This window comes from Pseudopipra pipra, chromosome 19 (genome assembly GCF_036250125.1).
Source record: "Pseudopipra pipra isolate bDixPip1 chromosome 19, bDixPip1.hap1, whole genome shotgun sequence".
Classification (NCBI taxonomy): Eukaryota; Metazoa; Chordata; class Aves; order Passeriformes; family Pipridae; genus Pseudopipra; species Pseudopipra pipra.
In genome coordinates this window covers 9465212-9485953 of record NC_087567.1, presented here as the reverse complement: position 1 = coordinate 9485953, position 20742 = coordinate 9465212, and the positions used below count along the sequence as shown (strand labels likewise).

Below are 20742 nucleotides of genomic sequence, written 5' to 3'. Positions count from 1 at the left end.
TGGAGAACATGCACTTGAAAAAAAAACTGGCCACTGTGGATTTATATTGCATGAAATGTAAATTCAGGATAGGTATAGAAGAGAAGTGGTTTTATACATTGATATCTGTGATATATTAAGGTTTGAAGTAAAGTATTAGAGGACTTAGTGCACCATCCAATTAAGATTACATACATAAAAATGGAGCAATTTTCCTTGGAAAATATGAATTTCATACAGCTGCACACACATTACTGTGGCATGACTGTACACAGCTCAGTGCCAAACAAAGCAGCTATTTCTGTCTAGAGACCTGAAAATATTTACCATAAATTCCATATCAGTTTTCTCTGTTGCAACAAATGCTTAAACGTCGCCATAAAAATCTAATCCTAACAACCACTGTGAAGAAATCCCATGTTCTCCAAAAAGCAGATGGATTTCATTGGGAGAGCAAGAAAACAATAAATCCTAAGCAGCCTCTGCCCCCAAAATTATCAGTCTAATGTATTGCAGTTTAGAAAACAACCCTAAATGTTTCATGTTACCAAAGCACAGGGCTTGTATTTGTGGGAGTTGTTTGCAAAGCTGAACAATTCACAGAACAAGGGAAAAAGCTGTGTATTTATGCTTACATGCTCCACTGAGTAATGACCTTAATGAGCATAATATTCAAAGTCAGAATCTCAAACAGAATTTTCCCTCTTGGATGTCAGAAACACCAGATCATACATAGTATTGCTTCTTTATTTAGTGGTTTTTTTTTTTTTAAATAAGGAAAAGAAAGAACAAGCAAAAGGTTAATTTGAATGCCAGCATTTTACAGCTTTGTAATAAACATTTATTCATTAAAAAAATCCAAAAGAGCATTTTAAGATTATCATTGTTTACTTTATTTTGTAACAGTTCCAAGTGCTGGGTAAGGAACAAACTCTGGTAAGAGGAATTTTTCTCAAGCATGAACACTTCTTGTTTAGAAACTACTTTACCTGGTTCGAGATCCAGTTGACACAGATACTGTGATGTATTTAACGTAACAACCACTACTCTTTGCTTTAGAATGTCTTCTTTCTGTGGCATCTGAAAGGTGGAATGTGTGCTTGAAATCAAACAGTACTGATGCACAACTGGGTGAACAGTCTTTACCCAGCGATTTCTGAAATATACCCTAGAAAAGAAAAAGGGGCTTATTTTCTATATGGTCTGAACACAGCAACAGCCTAATATTTCAAATATTGATATTCAGTTTTCTGGTACATAAACATGAAGCAAAAACATCACGACTCTGCAGAATTACGTGCTCAAATATCTCAGCTTCACTTTCCATTATTTGCTGCAGTGCAATTTTACACACCCAAACAGCTACCAAGGATTAATTCACATGTGGAAATCTGTAAATTCTTCACGTATTTAAGTTCTGTGACCCTCACATCTATGTCTATTTAATTTTAAACTAACAATAAACTCATTTTAAAGACATATTTCCTCAGCTGAACTATAACTTAAAGTCCACAGTATGGAACTTGCAGAGCTGCAGTCTGCACATCCCATCCACTGCAGGGAATATATGAATACATTGAAATCCTGCTCTTCCTTTTACACACACTATATATTGTCTGAGCCTTTAAACTACAGGTAACTACTGTGCAGATATCAATATTTAGAATTTAGCTTATTTTGGTTTATTTCCAAAGCAAATTAGGATGAAGCTATTTAAATTAATTTCAGTTCTAAAGATGGGATTTAAAGCTGTTTGGTATATCCATTCTTCACTTAATTTCTCCTGCACCCATCTTACAAATCCCAAATCATTAATCAAGTGTTTGGAAAAGTGTAATTCTGCACTGAATTGCAGAACATGATGGCACTGGAGGGACTTTGGGTACCACATGTCCACCCATCTTTGAAAATCACCACGGAACGGGAGAGAAAGGAGGATCAGGATTATAAGAAATGTGGGTTGTGAAGATACAATGTCCATTTGGGATAAAATGAAATGCAAAGGCACTTCAGGACTCTGAATGGCTTTTTAATTTGACACCACAACCAACTCAGAAATGACATTGGGTGACCAAAGGTAACTCCAGGTTGAGACTGAGTGCCCAGCAGCACCCACCACACTCCTGAGCTGTTCTCACAACAAGAACCTTCTAATGTGACCTCAATACGTTTTTGTATGATTCACTTTCTCAGCCCTAACTGAGGCTAATTCTCACCTACCACCTCACAGGAGAACTGCAAGGATTACTGAGTTTATTGTGAGTTTATGTTTGTAAAGCACTTTGAGATTCTTGGATGAAAGGTGCTATTGAAATGCAAAATATTATGGTTATTAGACATTATTATACCATGCACTGTCTTTTATTACAAAAATTCAACTGTGGGTGACTCACAGATTGGCTGACAGCATTTCAAACTGCATTGCTGCTTACCCATTAATTTCTTTTATTTTGATGTGAGATCAAAAAGGTATCCCAGAGCTATTATTCACCACTGGCATAAAAACACCTGACAGATGTGACTACTTGGAAAATGTCGTGATAGAAGTAAACCTCACTGAACAAGGGCTTTCTTTCTCAGGGGCAACTTGGGCTAATAAAATCTCCCGTAATTTCATCATTAGGTGGATTTTTTCTTAAAGTTGGAAGAAAAAAATTACAAAAATGGGGTTTAACAGCTTAACACAAATCATAACATTTCACCCTGGGACATGCCCTTAAATTTTGATTAAACAAAAGACTAAACTTCTCATGGTAATACCTGCATAGCCAAGTACTAATCAAAATACTCATTAGTACCTACAATACCTTCTATTAGTGCGGCTCTGGGTACAAAAGTGGGCAAAAGCTTCAGCTACAGAAAATAAAATTCCTCACAGCTCACCTGAGAGCAGATTTTTCTCACATCATGTGCCTCAGACCAAGACTTTAATTCTGGAGAAATTAAAACCTTGCAGGCTAAGGTTCACCCAAACCACAGGCAGTGAATTTAGCAGCAAATACACAGAGAATCACCTCAAAATGGAAATCCCAGAAGATTATGGATTAGGGACTCCATCTTCTGCAAAAGCACTGAATATATCCACTGTGCTTAGTGCTTGGTTAACATGCACTGAATCTGCATTTTGTGTGGAAATTTGTGTGGAATAAAGGAGTAAAGGAAAAACCTTTTTTTTCCCTAGATGGGGCATCTGGATATCTACAACAGAAGCCTTAATTTCTGTGGATCTTTAGCCAATGAGCCAAAAATGCAACAAGCTGACAGCTGACCTGCCTATATCCCACCACCTTCCCAGTCATTACATCAAAAAAGAAATCTGCCCAAATATTTCAATTAAACGTTAGTCAAATTAAATCATTCCAGGCTGGGATTGCTCCTAATTACTTAAAATATACTTGTAAAATTTAATAAAGGGGGAGCCTGGAGTCAGAACCCCTTAGGGAGGCTAAAAAGAGTTTCATTTGCACAAATGTCCTACGAAAGCAACTCCTTGTGACTTGTTACAACAGAGAGAATGGGGACTAAACTTCAGTTCTTCACTTTTCCCTGTTCTGAACTGGAAAACACTAATTCCTCCCAGCTCTTGATAAAAACCCTTCAGGCTGTACTCCAAAGAACTCTCCTTGGACAAACTCCAATCCCAGATTTTGTGCAGTTATTTCTCACCTGAAATCCCTCAAGTAAAAAAAAGCACAGAAACTTAAGAGGGAAAGGAATCTAACAGTCTAATTTCATGCCTCTGTTAAGACATCATTAGAAAAAAATAAATCTAAGTAGTCCCAAGAAGCCTAAAGAAAACTTTAAAAGCACCTGATTTCCCTCTTCCATTTCTTTTGATCCATCTCCAAAGAGAGGCTCATTCTCACAGACAAGAATGTTCCTTGGGATGCAGAAAACATGTGAAGAACCTGTCTCACAACTTGAAAGTTAACTTTTTTAATCCATCTTACTTTGAGGATGCAGTAAGATAGAAGCTAGAGTTTCAAGAAAAAAAAAAAGTAACTGGCAGAGGAGTAATTTATTTTCCAGACTAACATTTGATAAGATAAATTAATTCCATTTTCAGTACAAGAACTTTAACACAGGCAATTTGGAAAAAAGGGCAACGTTCTTTTAAAACCTGCTGGGGTTTTGGTTTGGCTTGTTGTTTGTTTTCTTTTTTAATTCAGACTCTGGTTTGCTGCTATTGATTAATTTTTATAGCCTGAGTATCTCCTGAAGCAGCCACATACTGAAGGTACCTGGTTCCAGGATACCTGCAGTACTTACACATCTATGTTATGATCACAGGATTTAAAAATGCTGAGATATTTTTATCAGAATCAACTTATTTTCTGACATTGCTGAACTGACAGTCAGCAACAACATGCTTAGGAAGAAATAAAAACATTAAATATATAGATAAAGGCAGTATCAACCTCTTTCCTCTTCTATAAAAAACCAGTGTATGGAAATGACTACATTTGAAATACGTGAGGAAAATAATAGTAATAACTACTGTATGAGCAGAGACATACAGAGGAATTGCTGCTGTTTCTTAGGTCTTGCCTGGATTTTTTAGGAGAGGGTGATAATCTGAATTATTCAGCTACAGTGCTACCTGAGCAGCCACCTCCAGAAGGCTCCAGCAGCTGATGGAGACGAGCACATCCACCCAGAGGAGGAGTGGATCAATTAGGAGCCAATTACTCCCTCTCACAGCTCTGACTCACCATCTAAAGGTGCCTGGCTGCTCCTGCACTAAAAATCAAGTGTTGCCATGAACAGATGCACTTCACTGAAGGCTCTTTGCTCCCAACTGTAGCTCAGGTTTGGGTTTCCTTCCTTCAGAAACATTTCTGTACCATTTAAATAAGTCTGTGAAATGGTTTCAGCGGCAAGTTTCTCCAGTAAAAGTCATGTTTTGGAGTGTGCCCCTAATACAGTTGACTCATCTACTATCAAACCCAGGGGCGTGTTTGTTCTCTGGGTAAAAATTTGTTTATGGGCATCAGGACTACGAGAATTTGGCCTTCAGGCTTCACTGGTATTTCATTTAGGTGCAGAACTGAGATTTAACATAAATTCTCAGTGTTCATTCTGACTTTGCATTTTCCAAAGGGCATGGAAAGCAATTTTGCTAGGAAAAGATACAAATTTATAATATGATATTTAAACAAAAAACCCCATAAAACTCCACATTTCCAGCTTTTATGTCTCATTATTGACAGGATCATTTATTTAGTGTACATCTTACCCACAGAAATAGCTACATGGTTCTCAGCACTCAATGCTAAATAATTCAGCTTTTCTTCTTTAAGAACCACAAAAAAATATTATGTTGCTCCCCACTAAGCTATGGAAACATTTTCAGCAAGGATACTGAACAGCCAACTCATCCCTCGTGGAGTAAATAAGGAGTAAAATCTAAAGCAAATTTGTTCAGTTATTTAGAAACACAACAAACTCTGCAAGCAGCACATCCATCTTGGATAATTAACTGCTTCCCCTCCACTTGATGCTTCCTTGAAAATATTGCAAGAGGCTCAGATCACCCTGTAATGATTTTAGTCCAACAGTCATGATTTTAATTTGAAAATATATCTTGACAACAGTCAATAAGGGAAGTACATCCATAATTAATTTTGAGCTAGGAGTCTCACACAGCTCTGGCCTTCAATTCAGATAAACTGAACTTCAACTCTTGCCCCAGCAGGTTGAGATGTACTTAGTGCTCAAACAACAATTATATGCTACATTTTTTATTTTAAAACATCCATATTTGTGGGTCCACTTACATATATATACATATATATATATATATATAAATATATAAACCTCCAGAGGTGCCCATTTTCTAAAACTTTAACTTTTTATAGAAGTATCTTGACTATTTGAACAATATAAGATAAGGTCCAGCAGCACTTTTTGAAGGCTTTGTAGCCAGTACTAAGACAATTAGACTTCAATTCAAACATTTCAGTGACTTTTTAATTAGTGTTGTAATTTTCTCGGCAAATAAGTACATATACATTAACCAGAAATAAATACCACTTTTGTTTATGTATTTTCTCATCATATTTCTGAGACTGCACTATGTAGTTGAAAAAAAGAGCATAAAAGAAGGTAGCAAAAGCCTGGCAATCACAATAAAACTGTATTTAACTTTAACTCCTCGCTCTGTTAAATCACACCCCAATATTCCCAAAAGTGTGCATTACACACTTCTTTTTCCCCCACCAGAAAATTAAGACACCCATCATGCTTTTCATCACAAAGTGCTTTACAAATCACCTTAAGACAATCTGTGTTAAAATACAACCAGATCAAAGGTATCTTTGCAGACAGACACTGCCTCCTTCTCCTTGGCCAGATCCTCAGTGTCTGTAAAATGTCACATGGCAACCAAAGCCAACAAACCTAAGAGAATTTACACCTGTTGTAAATCTAACCCTTCCACATAACTTCACTGCCTTTACTGACACTGCATAAAATATAAGTCCAGGATGGCTTTTAATAGCCAGCAAGTAAACAGGGAGTCATTTTCTTGGTAATATCATAAACTCACACACTGGCATCCAGAAAATGATGCCCATAATTTAAAATGTATATATACAGCAAGCTGGCAGTATAAAGTATACATTGTGATTACTGTGCAAAATATTCCCAGGAGCAGATTTATGCCCATAAATAAACCCTCCTTAACTATTTCCATGCAAGTTTACCCTCACTGCTCTTAAGCTTCCACTTCTCCATTTTTTTCCTCAGCTAATTTCCCCAAAACACCAATTGTAAAGTACATTTCAACACAATTGTATTCAATACAATGACTTCAAACTGACTTATCAGAAGAGCTCAAACTACTTTCACAAGATTCTCTAAATATGCAGCTCCTATGACACCAAAGGTTTTCTCCAAGAAGGAAGGTGGGTAACCCCAGTTTCCAAATTAGCATTTTAAGCATGAGCCAAAATTTTCTGGAATTAAAATACCAATAAAGTTCATTTTATTTTATCGTAGTAGCTTTTAGAGGAGCATACCAAAAGCTTGCTCATTAGGAAAGACACATTTATCAACAGAATAATAAAAGCTTAAAAAAGGATGTCTTTATTTTTATTTAACAAATGACTCAAAATTACATTGACAATGTTTCATGTTCCTTTTAGGCTGGTAAGGCCAATATGCTTTTATGTTTCAAAAGTTCTTTTAACCTTTTTTTATAGACACCTTTTCTTAAGAACAGTAATTTATAGAGACATAATAAGCCTTAAAAAAATACCTGAGAGGTCTTGCCTGGGGATTGCCTGCTTCTACATATGGATGTAAATAATCCTTTATGTAGAGATCAGCAGCACTATTAGAATGGGTGCAAATGAGAATCCTGCTGGAATAAATGGATGCAAATAAAGAAGCAATGAAGAAACAGAAAACAATTCAAAGCAGTAGAATACAAAAAAAGGAAACAGTGGCCATCTTCCTGCACATTTCTCTTCATGAAACTAGGCACTAACCTACTGTATGATTCAGTCCCCAACTCAAACCCTTCACTTATGAGAAGATTTAAAGCTCAAACAGATTTTCAATAATTATTTCGTAATTATTAATCCCAACTTGATATTAAGGAACAGCTTTTATTATCTAGCACACTGCAAAACTTGCCACGTCGAGCAAATCCCAGCCATTCCACATATGGTTCATTTTAATTAGCTTTGTTCCAAAACACAGGCTAAGATTATAGAATTCCTTTTTCGTTCAAAACGCGACGGAAGACTCGGGTTTGTTTCCTCTATTTCTACATTTTCCTTGAATTTAAGTAAAAAACCCGCCTCTTTTTTTTCTGCCAATCCAGTTATTCAGTGGCCCCTCTCACCTGGTATCCTGCTGTTGGAGTATGTGCTTGACTGCCTGAGCCAGAGTGAAGGTTTTTCCTGTCCCATAGGGACCGATGATAAGAACAGGAGGCAGTTGTATGGACAGGGGGGTCGTGATCGCCAGAACAGCCTCTTTCTGCTTCGCGTTGAGCCGAGGGTCCAACTGCTCATCCCATTGTCTGGGCAAAAAAAAAGAGGCACCAGAGGTTACAAACACAAGCTCTGCCAACCCACTGTCAGGAGGGAAGATTTCCAAAGATTTCCAAAGTTTTGGAGAAATCAGAGAGCCTTTAAGGAGCTGCTGCATTGACTGGGGCACCGAGGCACACGAAACAAATCAACAAATCACAGGCTTTACATAAAAATTTGATATTGGCAATAAATCAGTTGTGTCTTTCTCACAAGGAACCTAACCATTCTCAATTTACAAAACACCTGCATATTATATATGTTAGAAAAAGTACACGCTGCACCATCCCCTGATAACAAAACCAAGTAAACATATCATGATTTTCTACTATTATCATGTAAAATAACAGTTATATTAGTTATGTTTCTTCCCTGCAGTATTTACATTGTCAACTTTCAAAGTCAACAGTTACACAGCTCCAGGGCTTGGGAGAGTTATCTACAATCAAATTAAAAAGTAATTAAAAAACTAATTGCTACAAATTAACTACAAACTTCTCTTTACTTTTTCTTTTTTTTTTTTTTTTAAGATCATCAAGGCACATACCTCTAATGGCAAAGCAGGCTAAAAAAAGGATCTGTGCTGTAACCAGCCAGTGATACCAGCACTAAGAGGAAGATGCTTTCAGAAAATTCCAATGAGCATAAGAGGTTAAAGATTTCTAGACAGAGTTTTTAATATTCCCAACTGACAGATTTAAAAGTAGACATGCATAGTAAAAAACACCTGTCACTGCTGCACATATGGCCATACTTTAGTAATGTGATCTGCTTTGGTACAAGCACCACACTTCTTACAGACTGGGAAAGTTTCTGTTCAGCAAGAGTCAGCAACAGGGAGTAAAATCAAGAGGGAATTCACTGAACTTTCAAGATGGTTCTGAACAACAAGCTGGCAGGAGACTCTAAGAAATATCGGAAAGTAACAGGGACATAAAACAAAAATAGAAGAAAAACAGAGGGAAGAAACAGTTTGGAGTTAGGCTGATTCTTAAGGCAGGGCAAACCAAGACAGCAGACAGAAAAAAACCATACTTATTACACTGACTTAAACTGAACTCCAACCCTTGCATCATTTACGTACAGAAAAAATATAAAACATTATACAAATAAATTATCTCAACTACAACCAACCTGTACACAAGATAAAGTTCCATCTACTTGACTTACCTTTTTATTGAAATCACTGCTTGCTTCCAAGCTATTCTTACACACTATTTCCTTGCAGGATTCACTCAAGACTTAATTAAGTCAGTGAGCAGGTTGTCACTGACCTCCAGTAGCTCTGTAGTGTAACTCTATACAAAACCTATTCCTTCCCTCTCCCAGGGCTGTCATCCTGCAATGCCCCAGCAATCATCCTCCTCCCGCCCTCCTATCGATCTGTTCTTCCCACAGTTCCAAAGGCAAACTAGAATTTTTCCAGTAATTTTTTGTCTTACATTATCTCAGAGTCTCAGGTTTCTACCAGATCACTTTCCTTCTAATCCCTGAGCCATCTCCTGATTTGTCCTGTGCCACAATCCCACTCCTCACTCTCACCTCCGAGACCCCACACGACTCCTCGCAGGCTGGGCATGGGATCAGTTCCACATTCCTCTCATTTCCCTGCTCTCCAAGTGCAGAAACCTCATGCCTCTGTTACCCTTCCCTATGCAGCAGGAATACTGACCATATTCCCTGATCCTCACATTTCTCTTCCCAAAGCTTCCTCTTCGAGATGAACTATTTTCACTGCATCACTGCATCAGACTTAAGTTTCTTGAGAGGTATTTCTGTGACACAGGGGTTTATAATTTCATAAAGGAAACTGTGAGATATGTGTACAAGGAATCTCAGAGCTGCTTGCAACAGGGATCCTTCCAAGAGTCATTCCCACACCTTCCACATCCACACCCTCGGGGATATGTCCAAATTTGGGCTTGTTGCATCAAGCTCAAGAAGCACTAATGGATCCTTGCAAACAGGGCTCTGCACACTTGGGATCCTGCACAGCAAACTCCTTGGAAATGGTATTTACATTCCTATAAAGTATCATATTTTCAGAGAAGAGAGGCAATAGAGTAATTAACTGCAGCAGATTTGTTTTCTGCAGCCACAGTGGAACTGTGATGCCTCTAAAACTCCCAGCTCAGGGACAACCAATCAACAGGTTCTGGCCCTCAAGAGGATCACTTTTCTTGTTTTATTTAGCACAGTTTCACTCCCTTCTCTGAACCCCCTCACCACTGATGAAGAGCAAGGCTTGTTTCTCGTTCTAGGGCACATTCCAGCCATCTGCTATGAGAAATTCAGGGCTGCATTACCACCCAGTCTCTGATATTAAAGTGCCGGTGTTCGTGTACCTGTTGGGACTCCAGGGGATGGTGGGAGTCATGCTGACATCTGGAAACAAAATGCTGTTGTCCTTAATCCTGTCCAAGGCATAATGCATTTCACAGAGGGGTAAGCGGTTCAGCTGGAACTGGAGTTCAACCTGCAGCACAAAACCAAGGAATAAATGAAGAGGTGAATAAAAAGGACTCATTTGGAAAATGCTCATTAGACTTTGCTGTACGTGACACATTTTTATCTTCCTGCAGAGGCTCTCAGAAGAAAACAGCAAACAGCATTCAGTCCAAAGATCTGTGATAAAATTAACCTGCTAATTTTTGTTGTTTTGAATCAAAGATAAATACAGCATTTTTTCTAAGGTGATTTCATTGTTTGACTTTTAAGATAAGATTCCACTGTACTTTCAGAAAAATAATTAAAGGGAAATCATTCTTGGAAACCTTTTTATTTAATACAAAAAACACTCCTGGAAAATACTATTGTCCTAAAACATTGTTCTTACAAATATAAGCTTTCACTCCTTTTTGTAAGAACAACCTCAAGAAAAATGACAGGCCAGAAATTTTTATAGATCAGGAGATGACCTAAATCAGATGTGTGACCAGCAAAGATAAACCCCAAACATTATGTCTAGTCAAACATTCTGGAGTAATATTAACTTGTCATTTAGGTTCAACTATTAGAACTCTCAAAAGTTAATTTCTAACAATCAGTTGCTTATTAATACACTCTTGGCTTTGTTCTCTCCATTACATGTGTTTTAATGCTAGTAAATAAAAGATATTGCCAACAAAAATTCTGGTACAGAGCCAGAAACAGCACGCAGAGCATGTTAACATTCCTGATTCAATTCAGAACTGAACAATGGAGAGTGAAATTAGTTGATACATAAATATACTAAAAGAGCAAAGAGAAAAATACATTCTAAATTTGAGCTCAGGATAAAAGCAGCTCCTGGGGAAACAAAAACAGTTCACTCAGATTATCATTTACACATATTTAAATTTGCAATTATTAATCTCTCCACAAACAAAAGAATCTGATCAGTGTTACCCCAGAGAACTCCATGTTCACAACAAACACAGAAGCCTTTAGACAAAATTTGACACAGATTTGCACTAATATAAACAGCAAAAACCCCCCAAGAGCTGCTGAAGAACTTCAAGTGACTGACACACATTTTTAGGGGTTTTTTCCAAAGCATTGCTGTCACTACATATTTATGTAATTACTGTGCTACAACTCTAATGAGCATTTGTGATTAAATAGGAGTAAATAAGTCCCTTTCTGAGATTTACAATGACTGTGAGCATGTTACAAACAGCAGCCAAATTACTGCAACCTGTCTGGAAAAGTACCCCTCATCTCCCTGGAAATATCTGTTGTATTTACAATTTCTATGGCCATCTTTATTAAGAGCTTTCACCACCACCTTACAGGAGCTGGTTCTGTCCTACCAATTAAGAGATGAGAAGAACAGGAGCAGAGCAAAGATGAGCTGGAGCTGCTCCATCAGCACCCCCACAACAGGGAAGGTCGAACACTTCATGTCATCCCAGAGAAAAGCCATGGAGGTGACAGTCACTCCTATGTCCAAAGCAACAATCTGGCCTCACATCTATTAATTTTCTCCTCTATCACTCCATTATTAATCTCATGATAATTATTACTACCAATCAGAAGCAATAATAGAATATATTTTTGCAATTATCTTTTTTCAACAACATATACAAAGACTTTAAATTGTCAGCTAAACTGAGTTTTCCTTACATACTACAAACAAAATCCTATTTGTTATATTAAAGATCACCACAGTTATCAAAATAAGACATTGAACTTGGGGGGGGGGAAGAGAGTTAGAAAAGCAGATGATCACTTCTCTAAACACAACAGGCCTCACTCAAAGTCACATAGACTTTTCTCATGAAGCTTCCCCTATGGAGGAGAATTCCTGCTATGAAGGAATAATTTATCCTTCTAGATTTAACTACTTGTTGTATCTAACACTCTTTTATCTGCCCACAAAGTCCCTTCCTACCACAGGGATCACACCTTTAAAAACACTCTCGTGCCCCAGTAATGTTGACTTCTCGCAGATCATCGCCTTCAAAAGGATTTGGGAATCAGCATTTGCCTTTTTTCTGCCCTATTTCAATATTACACTGTTCATATCATTATGTGGCATGTAAAATCAACACCAGCTCTGCTGTAAATAAACAAGTTTTGCTTGTATCCCTGCAGATCGTAGCCATTAACTTTCAGTCTCTGGCAGATATAAAAACATTAAATATTCATCTTGAGGATCACATTTTACAGCAGGATGTACAACCAGAAGTCTGAAGACAAGGGCAGTAACAAATCTAACAACATTAAGCATGGAGCTCACTGATGTGGATGTGACTGCCTGGAAAACTTTTTTTAAACAGGACACATGAATGCTGGAGAATTCTTTTTACCCACTGCTCTTCCCAGCAGGTGGTTCAGGATTTGTCAGGAATGACAGCACAGCTCATCCAGCCTGAGGGGCACCTCAAGCTCCTTCCAGAGCTCTGTCCTTCCCACCCCTGCCAGTGCTGGTTTTGTCCCCCTAACCACATCCTGCAGGTGTTTGGAAAAAGCTGCCACTCAAATGGCAAATGGTCCCAAACTCATGGTTGGTCTACACAGGGAAAATATCTTTGCTCAGACAGACCCAAGGCTGACAACAGACCACACAGTGTAATGATGGTAATTTAAATGCAGAAAAATTGTGCTGCTCCTCTGGGTGACACTTTAACAGTCCCTTCTGGGAGTCCAAGCAAGATGCCTGGCATTAAATACCTCGTATTATCCACCTGCATCCACCTCCTTCTTTAACAGCTTGTGATTTGTTTTGGTTTTAATGCTGCTTGGATGGAATCAAATAGTCCTATTTGCTGTTGCAGAGCACTGAATGAGGCCATCTGTGAAGGAGATGCCTGTAACCTGCTTTAATATACATTCCACAACAAGAAAACAGTGGGAAAGGAAGTTAATCCAGTGCCAGGTTCACAGGAGAGGACACAGAACAGAGGAACCACTCCAAAAATAAAACAGTGGCGGCAGCCACAGGGGTTTAAAGCACCAGTTCACTCCATCCCACCTTCATCAATGGTACATTTGATAGCAGCAGAATGTGTATTTATTATAGTTCAGCCAGAACAGCAGGTAAACAAGGGATCAGGAAGTTTCCAAGATGAATTATTAGAAGCAGAAACAAAGGAAACCACCTAACTTATCCAAACCCCACCGAAATCAAAGCAGTTTTGTCAATGTTTAAGAATCACATGGAATACCAACTGTACTGAAGAGAACAGCAAAATCTCCAGCACCTTTAACAAAAACTCCAGACATCCAAATTGCAGTCTCCTCAGTTCTAACCTGAGGATCCCTTTCCAAATTTTCAGTTAATACTGAAATCAGAAAAAAAATCTCCTCACAATTGAAATTCATTCAAACATAGGTAACACTTTAAGAATTTGACCACCAGTTCACTGATACATGGAGGAAGTACTAAATGATTTTACAAACAACTTTAGGACCCAATTTTTAATGCAGAATAGATTTGCTGCCTCAGGCTAAGATTTATAAGACACTCAAGGAAAAATCAGTCAGTTCCTGAAGCCCCAGCTGATTTTGCATTCCAGTGGAGTTTCCAATAGAATCAATTAGGAAGTTTAATTATTGTTTTAAGAAAACAAACACAAAACCAAGAGCCCAGAACAACGTAAGTCTTCCCAGCCCAATTATCCATGTTAAATTGAGACATTAGGATTCTCGCATATGTTTCCCCAAAACAAAATAAAAGGGAGGAGAGAGAATCCTTCGGTGGAAATGTGTTCATTCCAGGCAACTCCAGTGACCTGAATCTGAGGTTCTTTCTGTTTGGTTACAAGACCAACCAAACCAAACACAAGGCAGAGTTCTCAGAGCAAACCCCCCTGCATCTCACACTCCCTCAGACCCCCCTGCATCTCACACTCCCTCAGACCCCCCTGCATCTCACAATCCCTCAGACCCACCTGCATCTCACACTCCCTCAGACCCACCTGCATCTCACAATCCGCCCGAAGGTTCAGCTCCTCGCAGCATTCCCTGGATACCCTCAAGAAGATATAATCCTTTGTCTTCTCCTCGATAGCTGCTTCATAAACCTTCTCTTTGGTTCCTTGGGTCTGGGCTGACTTCTCTTTAGTGACAGGCAATAAATAAACAGCATTGACTTTGGTCATCACCAGCCGTCCCGCCAAAGTGTCTTCCGAGAGCGTTTCCGTGAGCTTAAAGCGCCCAAAAAGTTGTCCATTTTGGGCATATTTTGCACCTCCAGAAACACCAGTGAGCATGAAGCTTGCTACAATCTGCAATTGCACTTTTATGTTGAACCTAAGCAAGAAAGCATCGAGTCAGTGCACAAAAACCCTCTCAGATTGGGAAATTTCAGGTATTCGCACTCAAGATTCACTTCATATATATCTATATATATGTTTAATTTTTAAATATAAACAAGTATGGTTAAACTGGCCCTTCATACACAGCTGTCAAATATTCACACATTTTCCTTCTGATTACAGCCTGTAAAGCACATATTTAAAAGAATCAACATCTATGAAGTGTAAAAAAAGAACCCACCCAAGAAAGAAACATATACTAGATTTTCTGACACCAAAATAAGTTTAGAGTGAATGAGAGTTGCTATGCACGTGTCAAAGCAGTAAAAATTTCTATTTAAATAGTTTGTAGGCTATAATATATTTTTATATATGTACGTATACATATATAAACATATATATATATAAAAATAGTTTCTTAACTACGCAAGGAGAGATAGGCAGGCAAAAAGTAGAGTAAATTCCTATTTATCCCATGTCTCTCTTCCAGGCTGCATACCAAAGAGGGCAATCTCCATCTTAAAAGGTAAATGGTATTATACCTATAATTCAGAGGGATTGATTAAAATGCTTTGAAAAAATCAGATAGTAGGCATTAAAATGATTCCCTCATTTGAGATGAGGGAATGGCATCAGAGGCTCAGCCCTATAAACCATCTATCCACAGAATTCCTACTGGCAGCAGGTTCTCCTGTAATCAGAGATGTAAGAAATTCATCCTTTGCAGTTGCCATTTTCTAGAAATAACATGCACAGCACATTAAACTGACTTATTAGAACACTTTCTTGACCTCTCACCAACACACAGAAACCTCTTCCTAGGGTGTTGGGTTCTTTAAAACAGATTGTTTCAACCTGGTTTTAAAAAGAACAAAAGGGGGAAAAAAGGTCTGACAGAGTAACAATATTCTGTTGTTTTCTCACCAGCAGCTTTTTCCTAAATTTACAACAAATTACAGACAAAAAGTTAAACCCAGAGGTTTTCACAAATTAAATAAGCCTCTTGGGAAAATACCTCATTCTTTATGGCACTTTTCACACTCATACTTGTTTGATTTCATCTGTTCTTCTTATAATTTCTATTTTAACCTAATAAGCTGGTAATTCATCACCTAAGCCCTGTAGTATCAATAAACACAAGCCTGTAACCATAAAATCCAACATTTTAGCTTGCTAGGTAATTAAACATCTACCAAACCAATCAAATATATTTTTTTCCATATCTGGCACATCGTGAATCCTGCACAAAAGCTGCAAGTTTGCCCCCATGTGGTAACAGCTGCTCCTTTACATAACATGGGCATTAAGTCAGATCCACATTTCCACTCCCCAAAAACAAGAGATGTTTTCTTACCTAACAGGGATTTGTTTGGTTCATCAGTGAGCACAAATGTTACTGCACAAGTGACAGTGAAAGCAATCACTCAAAGGCATGTACTTCAGGGAGCACACAAGAATTAAGTGTAATCTTTCCAATTTCCACATGTACCAATACAAAAACCCCAAACAAAAAACAAGCTTTCTTCTAGACAAGTGCTGCACTATTCCAAAGGAGCTATCAGCAAGTTAGCAACCTCTGCAACAGCTCATATCTCATTCAGATGACTGTTAAAATACCATATAAAACATTTAACCGAGCAACGAGAGCTGAGAATTCTTACCGAGATACAATCATTTGCTATTGTGAATTTATTTTGTTAAAACTTCCCCCAAGTTCATCCCTGTGCTGCTGAATATGCATGAGCTCAAATTCAGATTGATAACAACGTGCTGGAAAACTGCATTACTGCATTTCTGAGTCGAGGCACAGGTTAGTGTTTTCATAAATGACTGAACAGAGCCTGCTGTGCTAAAGGGAATCTAAAGTTTAGAGCTAATCAAGCAATTTCCATTGAGTAAGCTGACACCTTCTGGCAAACTGCTAAACTGCAAAATTCTCTAAGGATTTGATTTTAAAAAAATCAGAAGTTGTTTCTCTCATCCATTTCTCACCCTTGCTTTGCAGGTTTAGGCAAAATAAGGTTTTCAGTCAGGCTGATACAAATTGAACAAACAGAAACTTCCATTTCCTCCTAAGCACTGCAAATCCCAGCCTACCTGCAGTGCTAATGAAACCAGCTACAAGAACGCCTGTTGTTCATATTTAAACCCACAGAAATTAAAGAAAGACTTCATAAATCATTAATCATCCAGTACCAATGCAAACAATAAATTTCCCAAAGGCAAATAAACCCGTTCTGAGCGAAGCCCCAGGTAGCACTTTGTTAAAAGCACATTCAGCACATTTGCTGGGAGTTCAGACAGGGTGTGCAGAGGGAAACCTGCCTGTGGAGTGATCAATGGAAGACACAGTAATGACAAAAGCAAATTTATTTTCCATCAGAGCCGGTATTTTATGTTTCACTGCCTTGAGGATAAAGCTGCTCTGTAGTTCTGGTAGCACAGAAAGAGTCATGTGTCACCTCACACACTCTTTAATGTTCATTTAAGGAAATGCACAGTAAGTTCTAGTCACTCCAACCATTACATATGGCTTTTCTTTTTTAATGAGCAAGAGAGAAAGGAAGAGTTTTAAAACCATCAACAGGTGTACGTAGGGCAACACTTTCCAAAATCAAACTACTCTCAAGATCAGAACATTGCTGTGCTTTTCCTCATCCAGTGTGTTTGCACTTGAAATTAAATAGCAGCGACTCCCTCACTGTCCTATGTTGTGATGTGCTCATGTGGAGTAACTTTTATAAAAGCCTCTTGAAATATTACAATAAACATGATTTAAAAGTGAAGCTCTCTGAGTCTACACAGAGCGAACTCCCTCGTAACTGAGCTCAAGATATTTTAGAGCCACTGACACCTTCATGCAACACTCTCCAGTAGTTCCACTGAGGTGATTCCACATAAAGCTGAAAAAGTGCTTTCCTAGAAAGTGAGAAACCATCAACACTCTCAAAACCCAAGGATACACTCCATGAACTGCAGACACTCGTGTTACTCCAGTGTTGTCTTAAGAGACCATGTTGACAACTCTGCTACTTTGCCAGTTCACAAACCATTAGAGTGCAACAGCTCATCAACGCTGTCACTCACAGCACCACTCCAGAGGTACTAAAACCCACTTGCACTTGTATTTCTCAGCCCATTTCTAGGCTTGCAACCCTGACACTTCACTGGAGAATACCCAGTGTGTGATCTCAGCCACAGAGGAGTGGAAATGCGTGCTGGTTTGAGCCTTGCTGCAATAAAGTGGGTCAGCTACAAGATCAAAAGAATGTTTCTGACATCAACACTATCAAAACAGAAGATTTCAAGAACATTATTAACACTTACTTATAACTTATCAAGCAATAACTTCCTGCTGCACCAAACAGTCCAAAGAGGAAGCATTACATACAGGATACACTTATTTTTCTTTCATGTCTCCAGGCTTGATGCTCTTTGGTTTCCTACGAGGCAGGAGAGTGGAACTCTCCATGTGAAAATTCACTCAGCCAAAATACTGTTTATGTTTTGATCATGTTTCATAATATTTACTTTAAATCCACTTTTTTTTTTCCCAAAAAGCCTTAGGAAAGTCAACCTGTTTATAAATATGTATGATGGAGAGTATTTCTGCATGCTGAAGAGTGTTCAAGCCTGACTCCTCCACGTGTTAGACTCCAGCTCAAGAGCAGAGGGCAGCAGTGATAAAAGATATGAAGAAAACCAGTTCAAATACTGCCCTTCAGCTGAGATTAAAAAAAGAAATTGCATCAATTTTCTGCTTTAAAAGCAACAGAAATACAACTACTCATAGTATTTTCTTTCTAAGTTCTACAGGGGTGATTCAGCTCTGTAGCTCCAGGAGTGGTTCTTCATCTTAAAAAAGACATTCCTGATTTGGAACTTTCTGTAGTTGACAGAACTAAATTTGCTATAAAATTAGGCTAAAGGGCAGTTACATCTTTTTAACTTTCCATTCTGAGTAGTGCAACTACCACATGAATGCAGGCAAAATTTTTAACCTATTAAACTACATTTAAACAAAAGGCCCCATTGGGGGGAATACATGGGAATTTTACATCTTTTTCTTGCAGCTACTCCAGTTGAGTAATTTGTACATAACACCTCAAGACAGAACAAACCAAACAATGTGTACTATATGTCTTCTGTTAGAAACTTTTATTCAGAAGCTGGGTTTCAGCCTATTTAGAGAATAAATATAATGAAATCAGCTGCCACATCATTGCAGATCAGAGTTTGATCCACCCACAATTCAACCCTTTATAAAAAGAATTTATATATTCCTTTGCCATAACCTACTTTCACACAGGAACAAAAATACAACTATTATTCATATATTTTATTCCTTTGCTATAACCTACTTTCACACAGGAACAAAAATATCACTATTATTACTGTATTTTTGTATAGACAAAAAACCAAAAATAATTATTATCCAGACATCAACAAAACCACGTAAAACAGCTGCTTAGTGCTTCAACTGTAAGCATAGACTTATATTTAGTGTTTGTTTTTAATGAATTAGCAGCAAGTTATATTTGTTAAGTGCTAGTGACACTTTTACCAAACATTACTATTCCCGGGCTCGTTCAGATTCATTTCAAAAGAAACAGGAAGACTTAGTATCTTAAAGAAGCATGTAGGTTTAATGAAAAAAAGTTGCCATCCTCATTTTAGTAGGAATATTTTTATAAAGGAATCACTTACTTGCTGACTTCCTTATACTGTGCTATCTCCTCAATATAAAGGAGGTCGTGCAGCCGTGACTGATAGTTGGTCTTGGTCAGTGATTTGTCCAGGACAGATTGTGTAAAGAGCTGGTCAGCAGACAGAGGGATTTGGTATCTGGTCAGAAGGCTCTTCTCCAATTCAGTAGTTTCATTGGGCTCAAACTCTACAATAGTCTTGGACGTGGAATCCCAACGCTTGGCTGTGGTGAGGAGCTGTTGCCGTGCGTGCATCAGGTATTCAAGATCTGGGGGGAGATACAGGACAGGGAAGGGAAGTAAATACAAACCCCAGGTGGTTTGGTTTTATTTCAAAAAAAACCAAACAAAACCAACCCAACAAAACCCACTAAACCAAATCCCATTAGAGATAATGAACTAAACACAGGTAAGAGTCCCCTTTGCCAACAACAGCTTGAGCAAGTTCACTGCCAGTACTTACCATCCCTACTTTTCAGGTGAGCACAGAGAGCAACCAGGCTCTCAAACAGTACCAAGAAATAAAGTATTCTATAGACAGCAAATAAAATTAATAAAGACAAGCGAGGAAAGCACTTTTATTTTAATAACCACAAGCAACTTTGAAGGACTTGGCATCACAATGCACTTTCAAAGCCTGACTGCAACATCATTTCAAACAGTGAAGAATCCTACAATACATATTATAAAATTTAGAAGGTCATAAAAACAAGTTGATAAACCAGCTGGTAAGAAATTTGCAACATTGAAAGCTTTTTTAAAAATTCTACAGTTCCCCAATATGTTCATTGTGCAGACAGTTGCACTACACAGTTAAGGCTATTTTGCTAGGCAAAACTTGGGGAATATGACCTAAAATGATATAAAATTAGAAAATCAAAGGGAAATTAATTTTTCAGTATACCCTCATTTCAGAGACCACATATCATAAATGAGAAAGAAAAGACCAAGCACTCATCTACAGCCACCCAAAATATATCCATTAACACCACAAAGCCACTATGACAACAGTGAATCACTTAACAGAACTGCAGTTAAAATTGCAGAGCTGAAAATATTTGGCATTTATAGTCAAGCTATGGTATCTTAATGTATTATCTGTGAGTAAGATTTAAGATAGGTATCCAGGATATCACACCAACGCTGAAAAATGCGCAAAAAACACATTCTCAAATTCAAATTAAATACTTAACATCATCTTGACTGTCTTTATTCTAAATAAGAAAAAAACCCCAGCATTTTAGCAAAAGGAATCTCAGTTCAGCTTGCCTGACTACA

General features: G+C 38.0%; 1 protein-coding gene across 3 annotated transcripts in view; it reads right to left on the bottom strand.

The window, feature by feature from the left end:
* HELZ (helicase with zinc finger) overlaps positions 1-20742 on the bottom strand; it is an 83411-nt gene that overhangs the window by 30066 nt on the left and 32603 nt on the right. For 2 of the 3 annotated variants that reach the window (XM_064676433.1, XM_064676435.1), the window contains 6 exons: positions 19466-19733; positions 14420-14753; positions 10364-10494; positions 7829-8008; positions 7238-7342; positions 969-1147 (listed from right to left, as the gene is read on the bottom strand). In XM_064676433.1, coding sequence (XP_064532503.1) covers positions 969-1147; positions 7238-7342; positions 7829-8008; positions 10364-10494; positions 14420-14753; positions 19466-19733 — 1197 coding nt within the window. The remainder of the gene's footprint in view (positions 1-968; positions 1148-7237; positions 7343-7828; positions 8009-10363; positions 10495-14419; positions 14754-19465; positions 19734-20742) is intronic. The other variant, XM_064676434.1, reaches the window with a different exon arrangement.